This window comes from Euleptes europaea, chromosome 3 (genome assembly GCF_029931775.1).
Source record: "Euleptes europaea isolate rEulEur1 chromosome 3, rEulEur1.hap1, whole genome shotgun sequence".
NCBI lineage: Eukaryota > Metazoa > Chordata > Lepidosauria > Squamata > Sphaerodactylidae > Euleptes > Euleptes europaea.
Window position 1 is genome coordinate 30,496,330 of NC_079314.1, and position 25,483 is coordinate 30,521,812.

The 25,483-nt window shown below is 49.1% G+C and overlaps 1 protein-coding gene across 3 annotated transcripts in view; it reads left to right on the forward strand.

The window, feature by feature from the left end:
* The first annotated feature begins 9,776 nt into the window (after positions 1-9,776).
* KCNQ4 (potassium voltage-gated channel subfamily Q member 4) overlaps positions 9,777-25,483 on the forward strand; it is a 125,703-nt gene continuing 109,996 nt past the window's right edge. For 2 of the 3 annotated variants that reach the window (XM_056846219.1, XM_056846220.1), the window contains exon 1: positions 9,792-10,015. In XM_056846219.1, the coding sequence (XP_056702197.1) occupies positions 9,792-10,015 (224 nt within the window). Of the gene's footprint in view, positions 10,016-25,483 lie in introns of all 3 variants that reach the window. The other variant, XM_056846221.1, reaches the window with a different exon arrangement.

The following is a 25,483-nucleotide window of genomic DNA, read 5'->3' on the forward strand; positions in this document are numbered from 1 at the left end:
TTATCCAGCCCACGAGCTAGCTGAGGCAGCCAGACACACACGGTCACCACTCTCAAGGCATGCCCTGGCCCAACCAAGTGACGTTTATGTCATATCTGGCCCACGTAACAGTTGGGTTCAACACCCCTGGTCTAAGTAGGGTTACCAGGTCCCTCTTCGCCATCGGCAGGAGGTTTTTGGGGCAGAGCTTGAGGAGGGTGGCGAGGGACTTCAATGCCATAGAGTCCAATTGCCAAAGCGGCCATTTTCTCCAGGGGAACTGATCTCTATCGGCTGGAGATCAGTTGTATTAGCAGGAGATCTCCAGCTAGTACCTGGAGGTTGGCAACCGTAGGTATACATAATCCTTGGCAACATAAATGGCAGCTGATCTGTTTGGATCACCAGTGTGGGGCTGTTGTTTTTTTACATGGGCAGTGGTTTTTTTGGCTTGTGTGGTGTATTAATGCATGTGCAGGTTTGAAAAAAACCTGATGCACACCTGTTTGGCAGGTTGGTTGTTTGGTGCTGAACATCTGATTACCACAGTCAAGCATGGTAAATCAAACGTTTTTGTGATAAAATTTGCAGCATCCTGATGTATGATTAGAATAGTTGTGCCTCAAAAATATGCAAAGCAGCATTTATTATCTGAGTTGCACAGGTGGGGATTGATAACACAAGACAAGCGCCGGACAGGTGCCACATGCCCCTTTTTTTGTGCTAAACGCACACATCACACAATGCATCCAGGAAAGTGTAGGTGTAGGGGACCTGGTGCTGAAGTTGCATCCGGGAGACTCAGCTTTGGCTCTGCTTAACCATGAAGCTGTTCGTTGGCTGCCTTTGGATCAATGGCTGTCTTTCAGAGTAAGCTGCCTTGAAAGTTGTTTGAGGTGAAGGAGAATTGTGTGTTTCCCCACTTTGAGCTCTTTGGACGACGGGGGTGGTGGTGTTAAAATGGCAATTAAGTAAATAAAATCTGCTCCTCCCCGGCCCCCATGGTTTAACTGTTAGATAACTACCTGTCCACTTTGGTCACCTCTGGAGGCTCTGCTTCAGGTGCCTCCGTCATCTGAGGCTAGACAGGTGGCAACCTGAGAAAGGGCCTTCTTGGTTGTGGCTCCAAAACTTTGGAACTCTCTCCCCAGGGAACATAAGAAAGGACATGCTGGATCAGAACAAGGCCCATCAAGTCCAGCAGTCTGCTCACACAGTGGCCAGCCAGGTGCCTCTAGGAAGCCCCCAAACAAGACAGCAGCATTATCCTGCTTGTCTTTTATTAGGTTCCACAGCATCTAATATAATAGGCACGCTCCTCTGATCCTGGAGAGAATAGGTATGCATCATGACTAGTAGCCATTTTTACTAGTAGCCATGCCGGAATCCTGCATGAACATGTCCCCCTCTCCTCTTAAAGCCTTCCAAGTTGGCAGCCATCACCACATCCTGGGGCAGGGAGTCCCACCATTCCTCTCTCTATGGTTGTCTTCCGCCAGCAGGTGAAAGTGGTTTTTATTTTGTTTGGCATACCCCTCCCCCAATAACTGTGATAGGCCCTCCTCCCTGGTTTTGGTGCTGTGTGTTTGTATGTTTTATTGAATTGGTTTATAGTTTTATTTTAAATGCTGTTTTAATACACAAATGTTTTAACGAATGCAACTCTGGGGACCCTATTTGGGTGGAAAGGTGACATAATTTTTTTTTTAAAATAGTAATATGTGGAAGGGGAATGAAACTAGAAAACCCCTAGGACATGATTTTTAATCTCTCCCCTTCCAAAAAGAACAGTGAACATCTTTCCAAAGGGTGAAATAGAAACTGTGATTCTCCAGAGGGGAAAAAAGAGACTGTTCCTAGTAAAATGGGAGCAGATGAAGGTGTGTTATTTTCAGACTGACCCCTGTGCAGGTTGAGAACGTGGTAAAAAAATGGGATGTGCAAATAATGGCAATGGACCTTTAAAAGTCACGCTGCTGAAATACCACGATCTCTCGGCTCAGGTAGAAGGCTCTGGCTGTTCTATAATGAAAAACTAAACCCTGCTGACTCTTGCTGTCCAAGCAAAACAGCTGTCAGAGTCACATCTGCATTTTTTTCTCCTCCTCTACAGAGAGCCAGCGTGGCGTAGTGGTCAAGAGCGGCAGACTCTAATCTGGAGAACTGGGTTTGATTCCCCGCTCCTCCACATGGGTAGCGGACCCTAATCTGGTGAACCGGGTTGGTTTCCCCACTCCTCTACATGAAGCCTGCTGGGTGACCTTGAGCCAGTCACAGCTCTCTCAGAACTTCTCAGCCCCACCTACCTCACAAGGTGTCTGTTGTGGGGAGGGAAGGGAAAGGTGATTGTAAAATGCTTTGAGACTCCTTAAAGGTAGAGAAAAATCGAGGTATGAAAACCAACTCTTCTTCTTCTTATAGTAATCTGGGGCTGAATGTTTTTCACTGTTCTGAAGAAGTTAAATTTCCTTTCAGTTGTTTGGTGTCAGTTGTAACACAGTAATTGGTAAATGAAATAAGCAAGCGAGACAGCAAATAAAATGGGTCCTGGGAACCCAAAATACCAGCAGAGAAGGTTGCCTGTTGTGTCTCTGCCTGAGTCACTGCTCTGTCTATTCCTCCTCCCCATCAGCTTCTGCTAAGGGGCAGGCAATTCCGTCACATCTCCACATGAAATGAGAGTGAATCACTCAACCATTCCTGATGCAGAGATTCAGCAAAACTGCCAGCCCCTGGAGAAGCCTGACCATAGTATCTCTGTGAGAGTCTATGCTTATTGCATCATTTCCGTGGCGAGATTTCCCCAGTTGAGTGACTCATGCAGAAACATGTGGAGGGGCTCCTCTGCAGCAGGTATTTATCCTTTTTGTACCTTTTCAGCTTTAAGAGTGTCTTGGCTACCAAAGCTATGACATTGTTTATTACATATTTTTTATTGCACTGTTCTTGTAACCGAGTTTTATATCACCATTTACTGCATGTAATATTCTGTTTTACTGCGTTGTTCTCCAGCCCTATAATCCCACATTACTGTATGTATGGTACAGTGTTAGTGCGTCCTTCTCTAATTTGGGAATCCAGTTTTATTACATTGATGGTTGTACACCACATATACACTGTCCATATGGCATTGTTTTAAATTTATTTAAATTTATTTTATTTATTAAAATTATTTATAGTCCGCCTTTCTCACTTGGACTCGAGGTGGACTATACAGAGTGAGCCAATACAAACGATGGATGGGACATTCAATAAACAATGAAGAAGAAGAAGAGTTGGTTTTTTATATGACGACTTTCTCTACCACTTAAGGGAGACTCAAACCGGCTTACAACCACCTTCCCTTCCCCTCCCCACAGACACCCTGTGAGGTAGGTGGGGCTGAGAGAGTGTGACTAGCCCAAGGTCACCCAGCTGGCTTTGTGTGTAGGAGCGGGGAAAACAAATCCAGTTCACCAGATTAGCCTCCGCCGCTCATGTGGAGGAGCTGGGAATCAAACCCGGTTCTCCAGATCAGAGCCCACCGCTCCAAACCACCGCTCTTAACCACTACACCACGCTTGTGTAGGGTTGTAGAACCAACCAGAAAACAAAAACAAAACAGAAGTAAGGCCTAAGTATTAAAGTGTCACATTAAATGAAGCACAATTTCATAGTAGGATCCTAGTTTCAATGAGCTACACAGTACCTTTTCTGCATTTTTCAGGGGATAACCGGCAAAGACAACGGCAGCAGTTAAAAGGAGCCGAAAAACAGATCCCGAATAATGCTGAATTTTCCCAGCTTTATTCAGGGCCGCTTTGGCCTCGCCACCATTTCCCCCCTCCCTCCTCCTTACTTCCCTGCTGGCTGAGACCTGCTGGCTGGGAGCATTCAGATCGCAGTGGCCTGCCACCTTCGAAGTCCGCTGACTTCACATTCAACTCTGGGCCATGTATTTTTCGGGTTTGGGTTTGAATAATCAAAAAGTTTTGATTATTCAGAAAAGCCGGATCCTGATATTTTTCAGATTAAAAAGAAATTCAGGGTTTATTAAACCCCCAAAGTACTGGGGGGGGGGAATGGTGCACAGCCCTAATAAAGACCACAGTCCCTAATAATTTGCTAAGTAACTTTGTTAAGTCACTTAGAACAGTGCAAATCTTTTGCCTGCATAAAAAAGCCCTCTTGAATAATTCAGTTTTGCATAGTTTGCGGAAAGCCAGGAGAGTGGAAGCCTTCCTGACCTCCTCAGGGTGTTCCACAAGTTGGGGGTCACAGTAGAGAAGGCACGTATACAGGTAGCTGTTGATTTTGCCCGTTTGCAGGTTGGCTGTAGAAGACCCTGTTCCAGTTGAGAGAAGCTGTCATGGTGGAGCATAAGAGAAGAGGCGGTCTGGCAGATCTGAGGGTTCAAGGCCATGAAGGGTTTTGTATGTTATAGCTAATACCTTAAATTGAGTCCGTTAATAAATGGGCAGCCAGTGAATTGCCCGCAAGGTGGGAGTAATATGCGTGCTCCATCTAGCTCCTGATAATAGCCCAGTTGCAGCATTCTGCACCAGCTGGAGTGTCCAAATTGATTATGAGGGAAGACCAATGTACAGTGCATTGCGGTATTCTAGTCTCGGTGTTAATATGGTATGGATCCAGGCAGCCAAATCAAGATAAGGGGCTTTTGGGCTAGGCTGAGTTGGAAGAAAGCCTTTTTAGGAACTGCATTAACTTGCTTCTCCAGTAATAAAGTTGGGTCCAGTATAACCCCAAGGCTCTTAACTGAGTCAGCAAGGGTCAACTTGGACGCCATCAAAAGTAGGGAGCACAATATCCTTCAGGATATCTGAATACTCAGTTTACCACAGCAGCCAGGCAGTTATTCAGGAGGACCTCTGCTGTATCACCAGGAGTTCTGGATGAGGATATATATAGGGCTGAGTATTATCTGCATATTGATGACATCCAACCCCAAACTTACAAATGATTTGTCCTAAGGGCTTTTAAATAGAGATTGAAAAGCACGGGGGATAGGATTGTGCCTTGAGTCTCAACGAGAAAGGTGGACTATGGATGAAGTAAATAAATAAGATAGTAGCATCTGGTGGTTGCAAAAACCAGACATTTGTTGACAATGTATGTTTTTGATTATATTTCATTTATGGCCACAGGAAGCTGCCTTTCCTGAGTCAGACACACATGAAGCTGCCTTATACTGAATCAGACTATCGGTCTATTAAAGTCAGTTTTGTCTACTCTCCAAGGTCTTAACGGTAGCACCGGGTCATTCCTAACCCATGGGGTGACGTCACATCCTGACGTTTACTAGGCAGACTATGTTTATGGGGTGGTTTGCCATTGCCTTCCCCAGTAATCCACACGTTACCCTCAGCAAGCTGGGTACTCATTTTACCCGACCTCGGAAGGATGGAAGGCTGAGTCAACCTTGAGCCAGCAACCTGAACCTGACTTCTGTTGCGATAGGACTCAGGTTGTCAGCTTTTAACTGGAGATGCCGGGAAATGAACCTGAGACCTTCTGCTAGCTAAGCTTAGGCTTTTCCACTGAGTCACAACCCCTCCCCACAATGACTTGATTCATCTTGAATGGTGTTGCCCGAACAGCTGCAGAGCTCCAAAATCTCAGGCAAGCATCTTTTCCTGCTGGAGATGCAAGTGTTGTATGAGGGATCTTCTGTGTGCAAAATGGGGACTCTGACAATGCACTATAGAACAGCCCAAGGGGGATGATGCTAGGTTCCACCCCTTGATCTAAAAGTCTTTTATTACCATCTTATGTTAGATGACAAATCACTGAGGCAGCTGCTACAGTATGTCCTTTCGGCCAGATGCACTGGTGATGCTCAAGAGCAGACAACAGCCAGCCAAGAGTTATGGATCTACTGAAAGTTGCCTTCTACTGAGTCGGACCTTTGGTCCTTCTTGTGTGTAAAGTGCCGTCAAGTCACAGCTGACTTATGTTGACACCAGCATGCGGCTGTCAAGGCAAGTGAGAAGCAGAGGTGGTTTGCCATTACCCTCCTCTACAAAGTCTTCCTTGGTGGGCTCCCATCCAAATACTGACCCTGGTTAGCTTCTGAGGTCTGATGAGGCCCGACTATACTATCCCGTTCCACATCCCTTGGTCCTTCTTAGCCAGCATTTACTCTAAATGGCAGCCGTTCCTAGAAATTTTAGGGGGAAGAATTATTTATTTTTATAGCCTGGTCCTTTTATCCAGCAATCCTTGGGCTGAATTTGGGATCTTTTGCACATTTTCTAGCACTGAGATCTTCCCTACATTTGATATATTCCCGTCCCTGATTTTAATTGCCCACCTACCAACTTACTTTTTTCTTTTCATTTTCTAAAAGGTCATTTATTTATATTGGATTTTTAATATATGTGTGTGTGTGTATGTTAAGTGCCGTCAAGTTGCTTCCGACTCATGGCGACCCTATGAATCAATGTCCTTCAAAACGTCCTATCTTTAACAGCTTTACTGAGGTCTTGCAAATTAAGGGCTGTGGCTTCCTTTATAGAGTCAATCCATCTCTTCTTGGGTCTTCCTCTTTTCTTGCTGCCTTCAACTTTTCCCAACCTGGTTGTCTTTTCCAGAAAAATATGTGTGCATTTAGCTATTTTGTGCATTCATTGCTTTAAGAACTGCCACTTTTTCCGGTATCCTTTGTGCCACAGATTGAATGCTCCTGGTAAGGTGATGCAAAACTAAACTCACGGAGTAAGTCCCAAGTCAACCTCTGTATAGGGCATGAAAGAATTATCAACTTTAATTTTTGTTAAAGTTCCCTATAACAATAACACGCCCTGACGTGGATGGACCAGGCTAGCCTGATTGCCTTGGATCTCAAAAGCTAAGCAGGGTTGGCTCTGCTTAGTTCTTGGATGGGAGACCACCAAGGAAGTCCAGGATTGCTATGCAGAGGCAAGCAATGGCACACACACACCAGGACAAGGGTTGCCAGATCCCTCTTTGCCACCGGCGGGAGGTTTTTGGGGCGGAGCCTGAGGAGGGCAGGTTTGGGGAGGGGAAGGACCAATGCCATAGAGTCCAATGGCCAAAAGCCATTTTCTCCAGGTGAACTGATATCTCTATCAGCTGGAGATCGGTTGTAATAGCAGGAGATCTTCAGCTAGTACCTGGAAGTTGGAAATAGAAAATCACACCTCTGTACCTATAGATAGTAGTACAAAATCAGTATAGGAATCAGATAATCACAGCTGTGATTATCTGATTCTTATACTGATTTTGTACTATTACCTGGAAGTTGGCAACCCTAACCAGGACTGAAACAGCTTGGAAGCAATTAACGAGGGCGCCTTGAAGCTTCAGCCTCGCAGCTTAACGATGGGCCTTTGTGGCCCTGCCGTTGAGTTCAGGAAAACCTCTGCGCCCCCGCCTCTCCAAGAAAGCGATTGCAACTCACGCCGCCTTTTGCGTTGCCGTGTCAGACTTTTGCAAAAGGCGGCCAACAGTTCAAGCAGGCTGCCGTCGCTGTGCCCCTCGCGCCAGCTTGATCTGCAGACTCTGATAGGTGGGGTTGGGTTTTTGTTTTTTTAAATCTATGTTTATGCTTAGGAAAATTCAGCAGGTTTCCTCTGTTCCCAGCAGCTGCTAAAAAGGTCCCAGAGCAGGCCGGGCTGTGGGTTTGGGGGGAGGGGGGTTCTTTTTCTTTAAACAGTCACGTTGGTAACCAGCGTGGTGTAGTGGTTGAGAGCGGTGGAGTCTGATCTGGAGAACCGGGTTGGATTCCCCATTCCTCTCCATGAGCGGTGGAGGCTCATCTGGTGGACTGGGTTTGTTTCCCCACTCCTCCACGTGAAGCCAGCTGGGCGACCTTGGGCTACTCACAGCTCTCTCAGCCCCACCTACCTCCCAGGGTGTCTGTTGTGGGGAGGGGAAGGGGACTGTATCCCCTTTAATGAGTCTCCCTTAAGTGGTAGAGAAAGTCGGCATATTCAAAACCAACTCTTGTTCTTTTTCTTCTAACGTTACCCGCCCACGCCGAGGTAAGCAACCGCAGCTTCTCTGCCTTTGGTTCGGTGGTGAAAAATGCCTCGGCGGAGCGTTGGAGGGTTTCCTGGGGCAGGCGAGGAGAGAGGGAGGCCATTTATACACGGGAGGTTTTGCCTTGGATTTGTTGCTATCTAGAAGCACACTTCCCCCCCATCCAAATCCTCAAAACTCAAAAAGAAGCCCCCATGCAGAGTTTTGAGAATGCAGGTGGGAAAAACTTGCACCTGCACAGCAGCAAATGCAAGGCAAAACCTCCCCTGCATAAACGGCCAGAGAGAGTAAAAAGGTAAAGGTCCCCTGTGCAAGCACCGGGTCATTCCTGACCCATGGGGTGACGTCACATCCCGACGTTTCCAAGGCAGACTTTGTTTGCGGGGTGGTTTGCCAGTGCCTTCCCCAGTCATCTTCCCTTTACCCCCAGCAAGCTGGGTCCTCATTTGACCGACCTCGGAAGGATGGAAGGCTGAGTCAACCTTGAGCCGGCTACCTGAAACCGACTTCCGTCGGGATCAAACTCAGGTCATGAGAGCAGAGCTTTTGAGAGAGGCCATTTATTCATCGGAGGTTTTGCCTTGGATCTGTTGCTATCTAGAACCACACTTCCCCCCATCCAAATCCTCAAAACTCAAAAAGAAGCCCCCACGCAGAGTTTTGAGAATGCAGATGGGAAAAACTTGCACCTACACAGCAGCAAATGCAAAGCAAAACCTCCCCTGCATAAACGGCCAGAGAGAGAGAGAGAGGCCATTTATTCATCAGAGGTTTTGCCTTGGATTTGCCGCTCTGTAGATACACCTTTCCCCCACCTGAATTCTCAAAACTCTGCAGGGGGGCTTCTTTTTGAGTGTTGAGAACTGGGATAGGGGAAACGCGCGTCTAGAGAGCAGCAGCTCCAAGGCAAAACCTCCCGTGCATAAACTGCCAGAGAGAGAGGCCATTTATTCATCGGAGGTTTCGCCTTGCATTTGCTGCTGTGTAGATACACCTTTCCCCCATCTGAATTCTCAAAACTCTGCAGGGGGGCTTCTTTTTGAGTGTTGAGGATTGGGATAGGGGAAACGCGCATCTAGGCGGCAGCAGCTCCAAGGCAAAACCTCCCGTGCACAAACGGCCAGAGAGAGAGAGAGAGGAAACCATGCGCCGGGCCGTCGCAAGCTTTGCAGCTCCGCTCGGGACCGGCGAGGGCAGTTTGCAAAAAGTCCGGGCTGGGCGTGGCGCTGGGGCGTCGTGGCCAGCGCCTGGGGAGGGGCGGGGAGAGGCGGCGGACAGAGGGGGGCGAGAGAGCGCGCGCGCCATGTGAGCCCGGGCAGCCAAAGGCAGGTGGGCCAGCGGAGCAGGATGGAGAGGGGCCGAGAGGCGAGCAGCAGCAGCAGGAGCAGGAGGAGCAGGAGGAGGGCGAGCCCGCCGAGGCCCCAGCCGCCGCTCCGGCTCTCCAAAGCGGAGCGCCCCGCAGAGCCGCGACCCTGCCCGACTGGGGCGTGAAGCCGGCCCCGATCCAGGGCTCCCGGATGGGCTGAACGAGCCGCCTCGCCCCCGGACCCCGGGTCCTCTCCGAGCGCGCTCGTGCGCCCAGGGCGCAATCCCGCCCCGGCCGCCAAGCGCACTCTCCCGTCCCCCCTCCGCCCATGCCGGGCTGATCGCGGCCCCGCTCCGTGCCCTGAGCCGCCCCCTCCAACCCCCAGCCCAGCCCAAGCCGCCGCCGACTCTTCCCCGCCATGGCCGGGGCGTCCGGCGGGGACCGTCCCGGGCCGCCTCCGTCGGCGATCCCCGGGGGTGGCGGCGTCGGGGAGCCCCCGGAGGGGATGGAGTTCGTCGCCCTCACCGCCGTGCAGACGGAGGACAGCCCGGCTCCCGCCGCCGGGGGCAGCCCCCGCCGCCTGGGGCTGCTGGGGACCCCCTTGCCCCTGCCCCCGGGGGGCTCCGCCGCCCGCTCGGCGGCGCACAAGCGCTACCGCCGCCTCCAGAACTGCCTCTACAACGTGCTGGAGAGACCCCGCGGCTGGGCGTTCATCTATCACGCCTTCATGTGAGTACCCCCCCTCCTCCCCGGATCCCTCCTCCCCCCGCTCTCCCCCTGCAGGGTAGACTCCCCCTGACTGTGGAAGATCCACTGACTTAGTGAAGTGCCTTATTAACTTCATTTATGGGGAATACATATATTCTTTCACATGTATGCGTATTCACAAGCTCATATAAGATGCCAGTACTCCCCCTTCCCCCCTCCCCCGCTGCCCCTGTTGAGACAGCAGGGTAGACTCCCCCTGACTGTGGAAGATCCACTGACTTAGTGAAGTGCCTTATTAACTTCATTTATGGGGAAAACATATGTTCTTTCGCATGTATGCACATTCACAAGCTAATATAAGATGCCAATACCCCCTCCTCCCCGGATCCCTCCTTCCCCCCCCTCTCCCCCTGTTGAGCCGCAGGGTAGACTCCCCCTGACTGTGGAAGATCCACTGACTTAGTGAAGTGCCTTATTAACTTCATTTATGGGGGAAAACGTGTTCTTTCACATGTATGCGTATTCACAAGCTAATATAAGATGCCAGTACCCCCCTCCTCCCCGATTCCCTCCTTCCCCTCCCTCTCCCACTGCCCCTGTTGAGACAGCAGGGTAGACTTCCCCTGACTGTGGAAGATCCACTGACTTAGTGAAGTGCCTTATTAACTTCATTTATGGGGAATACATATATTCTTTCACATGTATGCGTATTCACAAGCTCATATAAGATGCCAGTACCCCCCCTTCCCCCCTCCCCCGCTGCCCCTGTTGAGACAGCAGGGTAGACTCCCCCTGACTGTGGAAGATCCGCTGACTTAGTGAAGTGTCTTATTAACTTCATTTATGGGAAAAACATATGTTCTTTCACATGTATGCATATTCACAAGCTAATATAAGATCCCAGTACCCCCCTCCTCCCCGGACGGCTCCCCTGGGGACTGGCTTTCCCCGCCGAAGGGGAGAGTCAGGTTTGCCCGCCCGGTTTCTTAGCCTTGGAAGGAAACGGTGGGCTACGGTGCGAAGAGATCCAGGGGATTTACTTCGGAGTAAACGCAGAGAAAGGCCGGGTTGGTGATCTGGAGTTTTCTCTTGGGGCGATTGGCCGTTTGGCACCCACGAATTTTGCTGAAGTCGAGCGAAGTTCATAATTCTCTTATTGAAAGAAGTGCGTAATTCTCTTATTTAAGGAAAAGCAAAGTTATTTTTCCCCGGGGTGGGGGAGGCAGGAGTGTGGGTGCAAATCGGGCCTTTTTGCAAAAGGGGTGTTTGGAAACACGCTTTCAAAGGCGGGGTTGCCTAGTTTGAACACGCGGCCCCGAGAGCATTTGTTGTTGACTAACTATAGGCATAGGCAGGTTTATGTAGGTCTTCTGCACCGCTGGGAAATACTCAAAAAAGCAGACTACAGTGCTCTTTGGGTGAAGTAGCATTTGTTGATGGCAAGTTATGGGGTCCCCCCACAAGGAGCATGCAATTACACCTTTATCACGCAGCCCCTTCCCGCTTTCTGTGCACAGGAAGGCATGGTGAAGGGGGGTGGCTGGCAGAAGACAGAGCTGCCCCATAGAGTTGTTCCCCAAACTCACCTTCAGCGATGTCGCTCCTGCCTGTTAGAAGGACGCATGTCCCTTTCTCCATTCTAGGATGCCTTCTGCTCACCAGGCGAAGATCTCCGCTTCCTCCTCTTCTGATGCAGCCCCATCTTACCTAGGAGCCAGGTCTTGGGGATGCCCCCTCTCTCTGCACTGGCAGCTGAACATGGGAGGCAACTGTAGGTGGCAATGCCTTCTATTTGGGGCAAACCCGTCGTAGTCGGCGTGGATCGGGCCGATGTGAATTTGTATCGCAGCTCAGCCAAGGAGCGCCCTGGGCGGCCTTGGGCCAGTTTTGCACATTTGGCTCAGCCTTCCTCACAGGGTTGCTGTTCAGGATACAACGAGGCCGTCCCCTTATTCCCCTCCCCAGGTCCTTTGGAGACATGTGAGAAACAAACATAAACGACAAAAGTTCTTCCCATGATGACCAGTTTGCACATGGGGTGGGTGGAGCGGGGAGGTAGTTTGGAATTTCCTGCATTGTGCAGGGGGTTGGACTAGGTGATCCTGGTGGTCCCTTGCAACTCTATGATTCTATGTGGATCATCGCTTCATACTCCAAGGATGCACATGTGTGCGTGGAGCACACCTGGAAAACTTGACACGGTGTAACCCGCCTCCTCACCAAGTAGTGGCAGTTGCCATTTGGTATGATGAAGAGTCCTGTATAGTTTGGAAACCTGCAGATTCCTTCCCTGATGATTTGGCGAGAGGTCTCATCTTGCCTACGTTGTTGCTTTTATTCTTTGGGCCTGCATGGTGGCTACTTTCTATGCTCCATGCCCTGTCCCTATAACTTCCAGCCTGGCTTCAGGAGATGCAGGATGGAGAGGTAGATCTTGGCCCCCTTCCCCTTTTCCTGTCTTTTGCTTCTCAGCTCCCCGTCATCGCTTCCAAGGCTTGGGTGTACGTTACCCCATCCTAACTGCAGGTGTATTCCTAACTGGGCTTGCTGGTTCTGGGTGGAACGAGCAATTTTCCTTGCCTTAGTTCCAGAAAATTTAGCCGTGTTAGTCTCTTGCAGTAAAAATCAAACTGGAGTCCAGTGGTGCCTTAAAGTCTACTGAGATTTATTCCAGCGTAAGCGCTTGTGAGTCAAGAGTTGGTATCTGATGAAGCAAGCCCTGAATTATATTAGTTTATGCCGGAATACATTTTTGGAGTCTTCAAGGTGCCACTGGACTCGTGCATAATTTACATGCCTCACGGATTGGCAGTCACCCTGGTTTCATAGTTGCAATAATCTGGAGTGCAAAGGGTGCAAGTGGAAGGGATCCTGACCATTGTGCTTACTTCGGGGAGACTCTGGCATGAGCTGTGGGATCCAGCCACTGCCTCCATTGCTTGCCCTGCCCTCAAATCGCTTTCTTCCAGGGCATCGTTGAATTAACTGGCTTCCAGATAGTAGATCCAAGAGACCCCGTGGCTTGTGTTGGCAGGATGTCTCCTTTCCGTTCAGCCTGGACCTTCATCTCAGGACCTGTTTTCAGCTCTACGTCCAGCCTAGAAACATGTGAAGCTGTGGTAAAGCAGAAAGTGTTTCTGAGCACGTGAAACGTTCACTCCAAGTTCCGTCATTGTGTCAGAGGGCCTGGCTTCCGAGTCCTGACACTTTTCAGATAACTTGCGGAGGGTTGGTCTGTTTATGGCCGTTTGCGGCAATGGCTGCATGGAACTTCCATGTTCAGAGGCAGTGTATCTCTGAGTATTGGATTGTTGGGAACATTGTGTTTCTGGGGCGGGGCAGGGCAGGGGGGGGGGCTGGCCACCAAAACAGAATAGACGCCTAGGTGAGGCATGTGTTCTTTCTGCAAAAGCAGTAGCGGTATGCCCAGAGGCAGGGGATCTGCGCGAGCAGAACTTTGGGACTACCTTCCGGCTTCCAGAGCCAGAATCCGGTCTGCCGAACGGCTTCCTCCAGCCTCTCCCTCCCTCCGCCTCCGATGCTTTCCCGACACTCGGTTTCTCAGTTCGGCCTCTTATGGACTCTCTCCCAGTTTCTGTCAGTGGCATCTTTGGTCTGTTCCATAGCCGGACCAGGTATCCTGTTGGAACATGCGAGCTGGCACGGAGAGCCGATCTTGGAAGGGCTGTTGTGAGCAAGCGGGAACTTTCTTTCAACAGCTGGCAACCTTGCTTGCCACTCTCTTTCTGTCCTGGCTCCCTTTCCGCCAATTCTCCCACCGCCACCTCTTGCAAAAGACCTGCTCTACACGATCCTGACCGTGGCATTTTTTTCCTCCCTGCCCTGATCTTAGTCCATTGGTTCCCAAACCTTTCCATGCCACTGCCCCCTTGGTTCCATAAACTCATCCCCAGTGCCCCCTACCCTATAAAAACCATTATTCCGAATAACGGTTTGCATGATCCACTAAGGCAGATAATAATGATCAAGTTCGAAACAGTAACAACTTGGAGTGAGATTTGCCAGCATGGTGCTATAGCCTGGTCAGTCATAAACAGGGAAACGATGCGGTCGAAGGGCCCCACCTCCAGCGCACCCCACCCCCTTGCCTCTTAGTGTGTGTGTGTGTAAAGTGCCTTCAAGTCGCAGCCGACCTGGATGGCCCAGGCTAGCCAGATCTCGTCAGATCCCAGAAGCTAAGCAGGGTCAGCCCTGGTTAGTATTTGGATGGGAGACCACCAAGGAAGTCCAGGGTTGCTGTGCAGAGGAAGGCACTGGCAAACCACCTCTGTTAGTCTCTTGCCATGAAAACCCCAAAAGCGGTCGCCGTAAGTCGGCTGCCTCTTAGTGCCCCTCAGGTAATCCCACCTCCCTCCAGGGGGCAGAACCACCCACTTTGGGAACCACTGCCTTAGTCCCTTCTCTCTGCTGCGAAGAGCTAACTAGAATAGCTTGCGAGGAAAGACCCAACTTTTCTTCTCTGCCACTTTGGTGGGTGACCAACAAGGTCATCTTAGTGCTGTGTTCCTTCCAAGCCCAGTCTTTCACACCTCCCTTTTAAAGTTGTAGTGTTTTACTTGAGCATTAATTTTGGCAGGTGGATTCTTCAGTTCCAAACTATTCCACTTGGCTATTCCTATCTCTCCTTTGACCTCATGCCTCTGAAAAAGCGGTTGTCCTAATTCTTCATGTTTGGGGGTGAGATGCTACCTTTGAAAAGAATATAGGCGGTTCTAGTGGCCTCTCGCTTCTGAAGAATCTGTGCAAAGACCGTTTCCTTGAGGGCCTTCTGACGATCTTTGTATTGTAAATTCTATAACTTCCTGATACCAGTTTTTAAAACAGATTAATGCTAAATTGCTTTATGTCGGGCAGCAGATTTCAAGAATTCCTTGTACCAACTAGAATTCAACTCTCAGTAAAAAGTAAACTCTTGACGAAGGCAGCAGGTATTGATGCTACTGGTGTCTAGGATATAGATTAATTAGTAACTTGCACAGTGAACCCATCCATTCTGCCTGCAGAGGTGGAAAGAGCCTTCCCAAGACCCCACGTCAGGGGAAGGCTTTTTCTGTTGGAGGAAAGCATCTCTCTTCGTGGACGGGACCTGCAGGATCGCACCTGATACTGTCATACCATCATACCCTGACAGGAGACCTCTTTATTAGCTGTTGCTTTTTCTGGCATCCTAAGGCATTGGAAGCATCAGTGGTACACTGTCGGTGGCTCAGTTCAGACCATGCATCAAACCGCAGTTTCATCTAACTTTAGTGTAGAACCCAAGGTTTGGTTTGAGTTTTGAAACCACGCACATAAACCATCGTTCGGAGCTGCTGGTCAGCTTTTGTTTCCCGCCTGCTCGGCACTATGGCGTTAAGTCTCCGGAAGAGTGTTCACTACGGTTTGTCGACTCAGACAATGCACCATGTCGCACTAAGCACAAACCGTGGTTTGTAAGCCCGCTTGACCTTGGTTGCAGATTTGAGTATGCAAGCTGATATCCTGCTTTGTCAATTCAGAGATTGTCATAAACTTCCTTAATTGCAGCTTGGCGCGACACCTTAATTGAGCCAGCAGGGTTGCAACACTTCACATTTTTCCCCATCCCACTTCTGCACCACTTTTAAGTTCTTTCAACATTTTCCCACCTCTGATTTCTCAGCATCTAGAAAAATTTCCTATCACTCTTACTGTTGCTATTGTTTTTCTGTTTATCTTTCTTCCTGCATTTCAAAAATATATTTTAAATCATTCTGCAACCTCAGTTTTAATGGTGTTTCACCATTACCTTAAAGGCGGTTATGGTAATGCAGAACAGGGAAAGGTACGCAGCAGGCCGCGCATAAGGGGTTGGGAAGGTGCTCTCTGCAAAGAAACAAGCTTTTTTGTTTTCCTGTAATGTTAGTGATGCTGCTTTTAAAATACCCTTGTTTTCCCCCTTTCCTTAAAAAATGTATTCTGTTCTAGATATAGAAGAAGGAGAGTTGGTTTTTATATGCCGACTTTCTCTACCACTTAAGGGAGACTCAAACAGGCTTACAATCACCTTCCCTTCCCCTCCCCACAACAGACACCCTGTGAGTTAGGTGGGGCTGAGAGACTTCAGAGAGAACTGTGACTTGCCCAAGGTCATCCAGCTGGCTTCATGTGTAGGAGTGGGGAAACCAATCCAGTTCACCAGATTAGCCTCCGCCGCTCATGTGGAGGAGTGGGGAATCAAACCCGGTTCTCCAGATTAGAGCTCACCACTCTAATCAGGAGCCAGCGTGGTGTAGTGGTTAAGAGCGGTGGTTTGGAGCGGTAGAGTCTGATCTGGAGAACCAGGTTTGATTCCCCACTCCTCCACATGAGCGGCGGAGGCTAATCTGGTGAACTGGATTGGTTTCCCCACTCCTACACATGAAGCCAGCTGGGTGACCTTGGGCAAGTCACAGTTCTCTCTGAAGTCTCTCAGCCCCACCTACCTCACAGGGTGTCTGTTGTGGGGAGGGGAAGGGAAGGTGATTGTAAGCCAGTTTGAGTCTCCCTTAAGTGGTAGAGAAAGTCGGCATATAAAAACCAACCCTCCTCCTTTCAAACCACTGCTCTTAACCACTACACCACGCTGGGCGTATATACATTTAATTTGACGATAAATCTCAGGTGAGAGCATTCCCAGTTGCCGGCTTCCAGTTGTTTCCAAGGGGAGAGGCTGCATGGCCTCCTTTAAACTTGAAAGGTTGTTTGACTGTTTCAATAAGTTGATTTGACAAGCGCTTTGCCTTCCCCGGGGTTGTAAAAGAGCCACGGCCAAAAAGTACAGCCATTCTTGGGCCTCCGCTCCCTCCGCATGAAAGTTTCTCTTGGCACTGCGAGGTGGTTAAAAAAAACCAAACAAAAATAAAGCAGGATAAACTGCGGAAGCAATTGGAGGGGGAAAAGTCTACTTTAGGAAATACTATTAATGTTAAATGTAGGCAGTGGACTTTGGAGGGCTTCTGTTTAGTTTAACTTTCATTGGAGAAGGCAAAATGTTAATTGCTTTCTCGCTTCAAGGCACGACATCTGAAGGTTTCCTTCAGCTGTGTGTTGGATCTGGGTGCGCGCAGTTCCAACCAATCCTCTGCATGTTTACTGGGAAGTACGTCATAAGAACATAAGAAAGGCCCTGCTGCATCAGACCCAGGCCCATCAAGTCCATCAGTCTGTTCACACAGTGGCCCAACCAGGTGCCTCTAGGAAGCCACAAACAAGACGACTGCAGCAGCACCATCCTGCCTGTGTCCCACAGCACCTAAGATAATAGGCATGCTACTGTGATCCTGGAGAGAATAGGCATGCATCATGACCAGTATCCATTCTAACTAATAGCCATGAATACCCCTCTCCTCCATGAATAGGTCCACTCCCCTCTTAAAGCCTTCCAAGCTGGCAGCCATCACCACATCCTGGGGCAGGGAGTTCCACAATTTGACTATGCACCGTGTGAAAAACACTTCCTTTTATCTGTTTTGAATCTCTCACCCTCCAGCTTCAGCAGGTGACCCCGTGTTCTAGTATTATGGGAGAGGGAGAAAAACGTCTCCCTGTCCACTCTCTCCATACCATGCATAGTTTTATAGACCTCTATCATGTCTCCCCTCAGCTGCCTTCTTTCCAAGCTAAACAGCTCTAAGCATCTTCACCGCTCCCCATAGGACAGTTGCTCTAGTCCTCTAATCATTTTGCTTGCTTTTTTCTGCACCTTCTCAAGATCTGTAATATCCTTTTTTAGGTGTGGTGACCCTGTGTTCTGTGGGGCTTACTCTCCAGGAAGGGTTTACTCTCCAGGAAAGGGCATTTACAGCTGCCGCTTAACAATTCCAGCACAGTCCAAAGGCAGTAAAGATCTAAATTGTGTGGGATGATGACATTGCTTGCGTAGGAATTAGGGAAGCAAGTGGTAAGATGTGCCCCTGTTGGACTATTCAGTGCTTTTGACAGCATGGTATAGTGGTTAAGAGCGGTGGTTTGGAGCAGTGGACTCTGATCTGGAGAACCGGGTTTGATTCCCCACTCCTCCCCATGAGCGGCGGTTGCTAATCTGGTGAACTGGATTTGTTTCCCCACTCCTCCACATGAAGCCAGCTGGGTGACCTTGGGCTAGTCACACTCTCTTAGCCCCACATACCTCACAGGGTGTCTGTTGTGGGGAGGGGAAGGGAAGGTGACTGTAAAGCCAGTTTGAGTCTTCCTTAAGTGGTAGAGAAAGTCGGCATATAAACAACTCTTTTTCTGCCTTATAATAAACAGAACTAATACACAGCAGAGGGAAGTAACTTGTGGGAAAGAGAAAGAAAATGATAGACAAAATTAAAATTGTTTTTTGGAGAAACTTCCAAAGAATGCATGTATTTATGTCGCTCCCAAAGAGTTTATGTGTAGACTGTGGAACTCACTGACACTGGGATTTTTCTGAAGAACTGTAAAACGCTGACGCATGGAATTCTCTCATAGTTTCCCCGTGGTGGGGAATTATGAGAGCGAGCAAAGAACTGCCTTGATTCTGAAGCTTCTCTGCTCAACACCTGATGTGGCTATTTTAGTTTTGCAGGCCGTTCCGTTCTGAAGGCTCAGAGCAGATTTTAAAAAAGGGAAGACTTAACATTCAAAATTTAAATGCGTTCACATTCAAATGACGGTGCAACTCACGCGGGCCCCAGCAACCATGTAATTGGCCCAAATCTACACTCCTCACTGTCATATGAAGAAGAGTTTGTTTTTACACCCCACTTTGGTCTACTGAAAGGAATCTCAAAGTGGCTTACCATCACCTCCCCACCCCCAACAGACACCTTGTGAGGTAGGTGAGGCTGAGACAGTTTGGAGAGAACTGAGACTAGCCCAAGGTCACCTGGCAGGCTGCATGTGGAGGAGCGAGAAATCAACCCCGGTTCCCCAGATTAGAGTCTGCCGCTGTTAATCACTACACCACGCTGGCTCCATGGTTGGATTTATTTACTTATTTAGATGTTTATGCCTCTTTTTTCCCCCTCCCCAGTGGAGACCCAAAGCAGCTTACCACAGCATCCTCTCCCCTTTTATCATCACAATAGCCCAGCGAGGTCGGTTGGTCTGAGCGAAAGCATCTGGCCCAGGGTCACCATTTATTCATGGAAGGTTTTGCATTGGATTTGTCACTCTATGGATGCACATTTTCCCATACGGGTTCTCAAAACTCTGCATGGCGGCTTATTGTTGAGTGTTGAGAATATGGATTGGGGAAAAGTGCATCTAAAGAGTGGCAAATCCAATGCAAAACCTTCCATGAATAATTGGCCTGGCCAGCAAGCTTCCGTGGCAGAGTGAGGATTTAAACCTGGGGTCTCCCAGCTCCTGGTCGAACACTAACTGCTGTACCCGTGGGTCTGTCCCACGAGTAGTAGTACAAAGGCTAGCTTTGCTGGTGGAAGATGCTGCCGTTCGTAGAACAGATCCATGGAATCCAGCCCCTAGTTTTTCATTCTGGAATCGGGCATGCTGAGAAACCCATTTTAAAGCAAGCTCCTAGTCCTTATGGTGGTAGCTTGTATTTCTTTGTGTGTGTGTGTAGGGGGAGCAGAGGGTTTTTCTCCTTGCTTTGTTCTCGTACTCTCCTCTTGGTCTTTGACCTATGCAAATGGCACTGCAGAATGAGCAGGCTTGTTTACAGCTGCTTTGGTTTGCCTGTACCAATGAAAGGGCTTTGTAAGTCCAGGCATTTTACTACTTTGGTCACAGTTTTGCATTTTCCTGGCGTCAGCGTAGGATTTCAGCTTGCAGACGTTTTTGGCTGCGGCCAAACTAGTGGGGTGTAGTTGGGAAGAAAGTGAACTAGGAACTAGGAAGTAGCAGGGTTGAATCTTCCCTGTGCCGTCTGTTGGTGACCTTAGGTAAGCGGTGTTTTTTCAGACTCAGGGTAGTAATACTAGCCTACCTATCAGGGTTGTTGGGAGGATGAGATACGCAACACAGAATGCTTTAGACGCTTCAGAGGGCTGCATTGATTGTGTTTTCGTCTCGGCTGCGATGCAAAAGTCTTGGCTGCTTTGCAGGCTAAAGGTAAAGGTAGTCCCCTGTGCAAGCACCGGGTCAGTAACGTCACATCATATCACGGCGTTTACTAGGCAGACTGTGTTTACGAGGTGGTTCGCAATTGCCATCACCAGTCATCTACACTTTACCCCGAGCAAGCTGGGGGACTCATTTTACTGACCTCGGAAGGATGGAAGGCTGAGTCAACCTTGAGCCGGCTACCTGAAAACTACTTCCATCGGGATCGAACTCAGGTTGTAAGCAGAGGTTTGACTGCAGAACTGCAGCTTACCGCTCTGTGCCACGGGGCTCTTGGCTGCTGCTTTGTATCCATAGGTAATTTGGGGCCTGATGACCCGAAATCACCTATTATCCTCCTGTGCTCCCCCTCCCCCAATTCTTTGTATGATTAGAGTCTGCCATTCTTCACAACTACACCACGCTGGAAGACCTGTGGTTGACTCTCCAGCATGATTCCCCTTGTGACATTTCCTCAGCTTTTGGCAGGAGTGGATTGGGCTATTAAGCAGCCACAAATATCTCCACGTGGGCAAAATGTTCTAGCAACCTCTGGGTGACTTCTCAATGGTGGGGTGGGCTTGCCCTTTTAAGTTGCCACTGGTGGCTAGGAGAAAGCCGAGAAGCTCTGACATGGCTGCTTAATAGCCCAATTCACTCCTGCTAAAAGCTGAGGAAATGTCACAAGGGGACTGGGGAATCATGCCGGAGAGTCAACCACAGGTCTTCCAGCGTGGTGTAGTGGGGAAGAGTGGCGGACTCTAATCTGGAGAACTCTCTCAACCCCACCTACCTCACAAATGTCTGTTGTGGAGAGGGGAAGGGAAGGTGATTGTAAGCTGGTTTGAGACTCCTTTCGGTAGAGGAATGCGGGGTGTAAAAACCAACTCTTCTTCCACCTTCTCGCTCAGCTTGGCCCCAGGGAAGAGAAGTCCATAAAGAAGAAGACAAGATTTTCAGAAGACAAGATTTTCAGAAAACAAGTTCATAAAATGGTGAACAGTGTGGAAAAAGTGGCTAGAGAATCTCCCTCTCCCCCCCCCATAAAAGTCAAACTTATAAGTCACCCAAGGAATCTATAGCTCATCAATAGATTAATGGTAGACCAAAAAAAAAAGAACGTATTGCCACAAGGGTTGGTAGCTTCATGGAGAGTAGGTCCCTCCATGGCTATCAGCCGTGAACTGGAAAGGGTGGCAAAATGATCTCATAGGCACTAGAGAAGAAGAGTTGGTTTTTATATGCCAACTTTCTCTACCACTTAAGGCAGAATCAAACCGACTTACGATCCCCTCCCCACCCCACCCCACCCCTCAAAAGACACCCTGGGAGATAGGTGGGGCTGAGAGAGCCCTAAGAGAGATGTATCTAGCCCAAGGTCACCCAGTTTGCTTCATGTGGAGGGGGAAACCAACCCGATTCACCAGATTAGCCTCCGTTGCTCGTGTTCTCCAGATCAGACTCCACCCCTCCAAACCACTGCTCTTAACCACTACACCATGCTGGCTCTTAAAACACTGCAACCAAGTCCTGAAACTCTCTTGACTGATTGGGCAGTAGGCATATTGGTAATTTAGTTAACTTATCAAATTGACTAGTGTAATTCTTGTATTGTGGAAAACTTACGATTCTGAATTGTATTGGAGGTTGTGAAATGATAGTTCTGGGCCCAGCCTGAGTAGGTCCAATGGACTATTTTATTGAGGAGAAACTGAGTGACTGTCAGTCATGATAGCCAAAGAAAACTCCACATTCAGAGGCAGTATACCCATTTGCTACGGGACAGGCAGCAGCAGAAGACACCAAAGCAAACAGGATTTAGACAGAAAAGGAGCGACGGATGCATCCTGTAGGGCTCTTAAAATGTATTTTTTAAAACTTTTTTTTCCTAGCTAGATCCACAACATATCCTGGTTTCCCTGAAATCTTTAGCCTTTAAAAAAATATGAAGGATGAAATCTATAAATACACAGTGGCTTAAAGTGTGCACCTGGTACTCCCTGGGTCAAATCTCCTCTCAGCCAAGAATGCACTGGGTAGCTTCGCCCAGTCCCTGTCTTGAAGCCTCATCCTTTCCTTCATTTTGGGCTGTGGCTCAGTGGTAGGGCCTCTGCTTGGCATGCAGAAGGTCCCAGGTTCAATCCCCGGCATCTCCAGTTAAAAGGTTCAGTCTCCAGCATCTCCAGTTAAAAGGACTAGGCAAGTAGGTGATGTGAAAGACTTCTGCCTGAGACCCTGGAGAGCCGCTGCCAGTCTGAGTAGACCATACTGACTTTGGTGGACCAAGGGTCTGATTCAGTATAAAACAGCTTCATGTGTTAATTTGTGGTTTGGTGCTAACAGCACTGATCTACCTTACAGGGCTGTTGGTTGACTAACATCGGCTTTGCATGCTTTGTATTCTTGAAACCGGGTTATTGGCGCAGAGGCCTCCTCGCTGCCTTTTGCCTCCCTTGCAAGCATGCACGGCACACAATGCACATCTGAGTTTTGTCCATTTCATTAACACCCATCCCATTCTACACCACACCAGAAGGGAGATGGCACAATGCATCATAGGGAGTCTTCGGAAGAGGGGCTGCCTCTGAGCGCACGCTTGCGCCGGGAAGCCTCGGAATGAAGACCGCTCGGGTTAGTCTGCATGCCCCTAAATTGTTTTGTAAAGCGCACGAAAGCATGAATGATCTGTGAGTTTAATAGCAGTTAGTGGCGACGTTTTCTTGAGTTCAGCAGAAAGGGTAATTAGGCACAGCAAAAGAGGGACTGAAGGGTCACCAGACTGCACCCAACGCAGAAGAAATGTTCACTTCTGAAAGTTGGGGTGGGGGGAGCAGCTGCCACGCAAAATTGGTGACAGCTCCCCTTGTTTTCCACTTAATTAGACCGGCTCGAAGCAAAGGAGCTAAGCGTTACAGCAAGCTTTGGAGAAAGTAGGAAGGTTATAAATCAAAGAGCAGGTGTTACGATTCCCAGAGGTCCACTGGATCTCTGCTCCTCCCTCCTCCTCTTTCTCTGTTAACTGGGTTATTTTAGCCAAGGTGGATTTCTAGAGTGAAATACAAAAATGCAAAATGTGACCTGCTGTACTGATTGTTCCTGGCTTTCTCCCGTTCTCTGCCCGTGGGATTGTATGAGGGCCTTGCCGCCTGGGGCTGTATTCTGGTTCCTGAGAGCTTGAATTCCGTCCCCGCCAAGTCTCTAGCCCTCATTGTCTTGCTCTGTGTAAACTTGATTTTTAAAATCCCCTGCCATTTCCTTCAGCCGAGGAGGACCGACACAAGGAAAGCAGCGCATCAGATTCCGCATGGGGCCTGGGGCAGAACTCGGGTCCTTGGGAACTTGGGGTTTTCATTTCCCCCCCTCAGCTTTCTAGCTCTCATTCTTGGGGCAGGGGGTGTTCGTGTGTGTGCACGGGCTGAGGTGGACCCCCGCCCCCGCTCCACAACTAGTCTCTGCAAATGTTGGGGGCTGGTATAACTTGCGCAAGGACACGCAGCTGGTTTACATCTTGGCCTGCGCAGATGGCAATGTGGGCCAGTTTTGTGCGGAGATGCTGTGATAATCTTAGTTGATAGCAGCCAGAAAGCGATAGAAGTCTTTTCACACTTAAAGTAATTAGTCCCCCTTGGGTGCAGCTTGCATGGAAAAGGGGAGCATTGTCAAGGGGCTTGCCTCTTCCAAGGTGAATGCCTAGAGCCCTGACCTGGATGGGCCAGGCTAGCCTGATCTCATCAGATCTCAGAAGCTGAGCAGGGTCAGCCCTGGTTAGTATTTGGATGGGAGACCACCAAGGAAGTCCAGGGTTGCTGTGCAGAGGCAGGCCATGGCAAACCACCTCTGAACATCGCTTGCCTTGAAAACCCTACGGGGTCACCGCAAGGTAACTGTGACCTGATGGCACTTTCCACCACCAGGGTCCACAAGATGGAGGTTCGGCAGACCCGAGCAGATCCAGTTAACGTTTGTGCCTTCTGCTCTGTGCTGAAAAACATTATAACCGTGCTGCACAATGAAGATAATGAAAAAATCACAGCGGCAATGGCCAACAATATAAGAAACACTTTTACAATCGTGTATACGCAAAAAACTTTAACCAACAATAAATAAACAAATAATAAACAAAAGAGACCAGGCAATAAGAATATAACAGCACTCTATATGACACTCAAAAGAGTTTCAATATCCAGTCTCTGTCAAATATAGTCCCAAGTTTCATGAGCTTGTGGTGACCAAACGAAGGAGCACTAAAACATCTCCTGTTTTGCAGTGGTTTCATCAGTTGCATGAAATCACACTTTAAATTATTTCCTTTGAAATGACTCACTAAAGAATGCCCTTTTGCGATTTCCCAAACTTCGTCGATGAACTCATATGTTTATGAACTCATTTGTTTATTTATTGTTGGCAAAGATTTTTGCATATGCACGATTGTAATAGTGCTTATTGCCCTAACCTGGATGGCCCAGGCTAGCCTGATCTCGTCAGATCTCAGAAGCTAAGCAGGGTCAGCACTGGTTAGTATTTGGATGGGAGACCATCAAGGAATACCAGGGTTGCTGTGCAGAGGAAGGCACTGGCAAACTACCTCTGTTAGTCTCTTGCCATGAAAACCCCCAAAGGGGGACTCCATAAGTCGGCTGCGACTTGACGGCACTTTACACACACAATAGTGCTTATTATATTGTTGGCCATTGCCGCTGTGATTCTGCTGTGTGTTGGTAGCTCTGGATCAGTACCTTTCCCATGGAGCTGCTCCGTCCAGCCACACTGGAGGACTTATCTGCCAGCAGGAGCAGCAGAGATGCTGGGGTTGGAAATGGCTCTTAAAGACGTCCGTGAGCCTCCTGGGAATGCGATGCTAAGTGTTCCCCGGAGATGGGCTGCTGAATGCTGCACTGCCTCGTGCTTTCTGAAGATGCCGCCTTTGCTTTAGGCCAGGGGTGGGGAACCTTTTTTCCGCCAAGGGCCATTTGGATATTTATAACAACATTAGTGGGCCATACAAAATTATCAACTTAAAAATTAGCCGACTAAGCCTCAAGCAGGCAGCTGCCCCAGATGAACCCCCCCGGCACAGGCAAGCAGGCAGGCATCCAACCGGTGGTGCACTCGCCCACCTGGTGGCACAGAATGGTCTGTTGCACAAGCCGGGAGCATCCGCCTAGCCGCACCCTGGAGGTGCTCCTGCTCCGCATGGTCGGGGCCGGATTCTACAGTCGGCTCCTGCTACCTCCGCCTGCAGGGATGAAATGAGGACACACTGGCTAAGAACTCCCCCCCCCACGCGCATTCTGACCCTGCCCCATTTAACCCCTCCATTGTCACCACTTCTGCCCCCAGCCCTCTTGTAGTACAGAGGGAATACGTTTCTGCATGGCCTGGGTGGGAAAAGGTTAACACAGTTTCTTGGGCAGTCCTAGCAGCTCCATAGCTAACGAC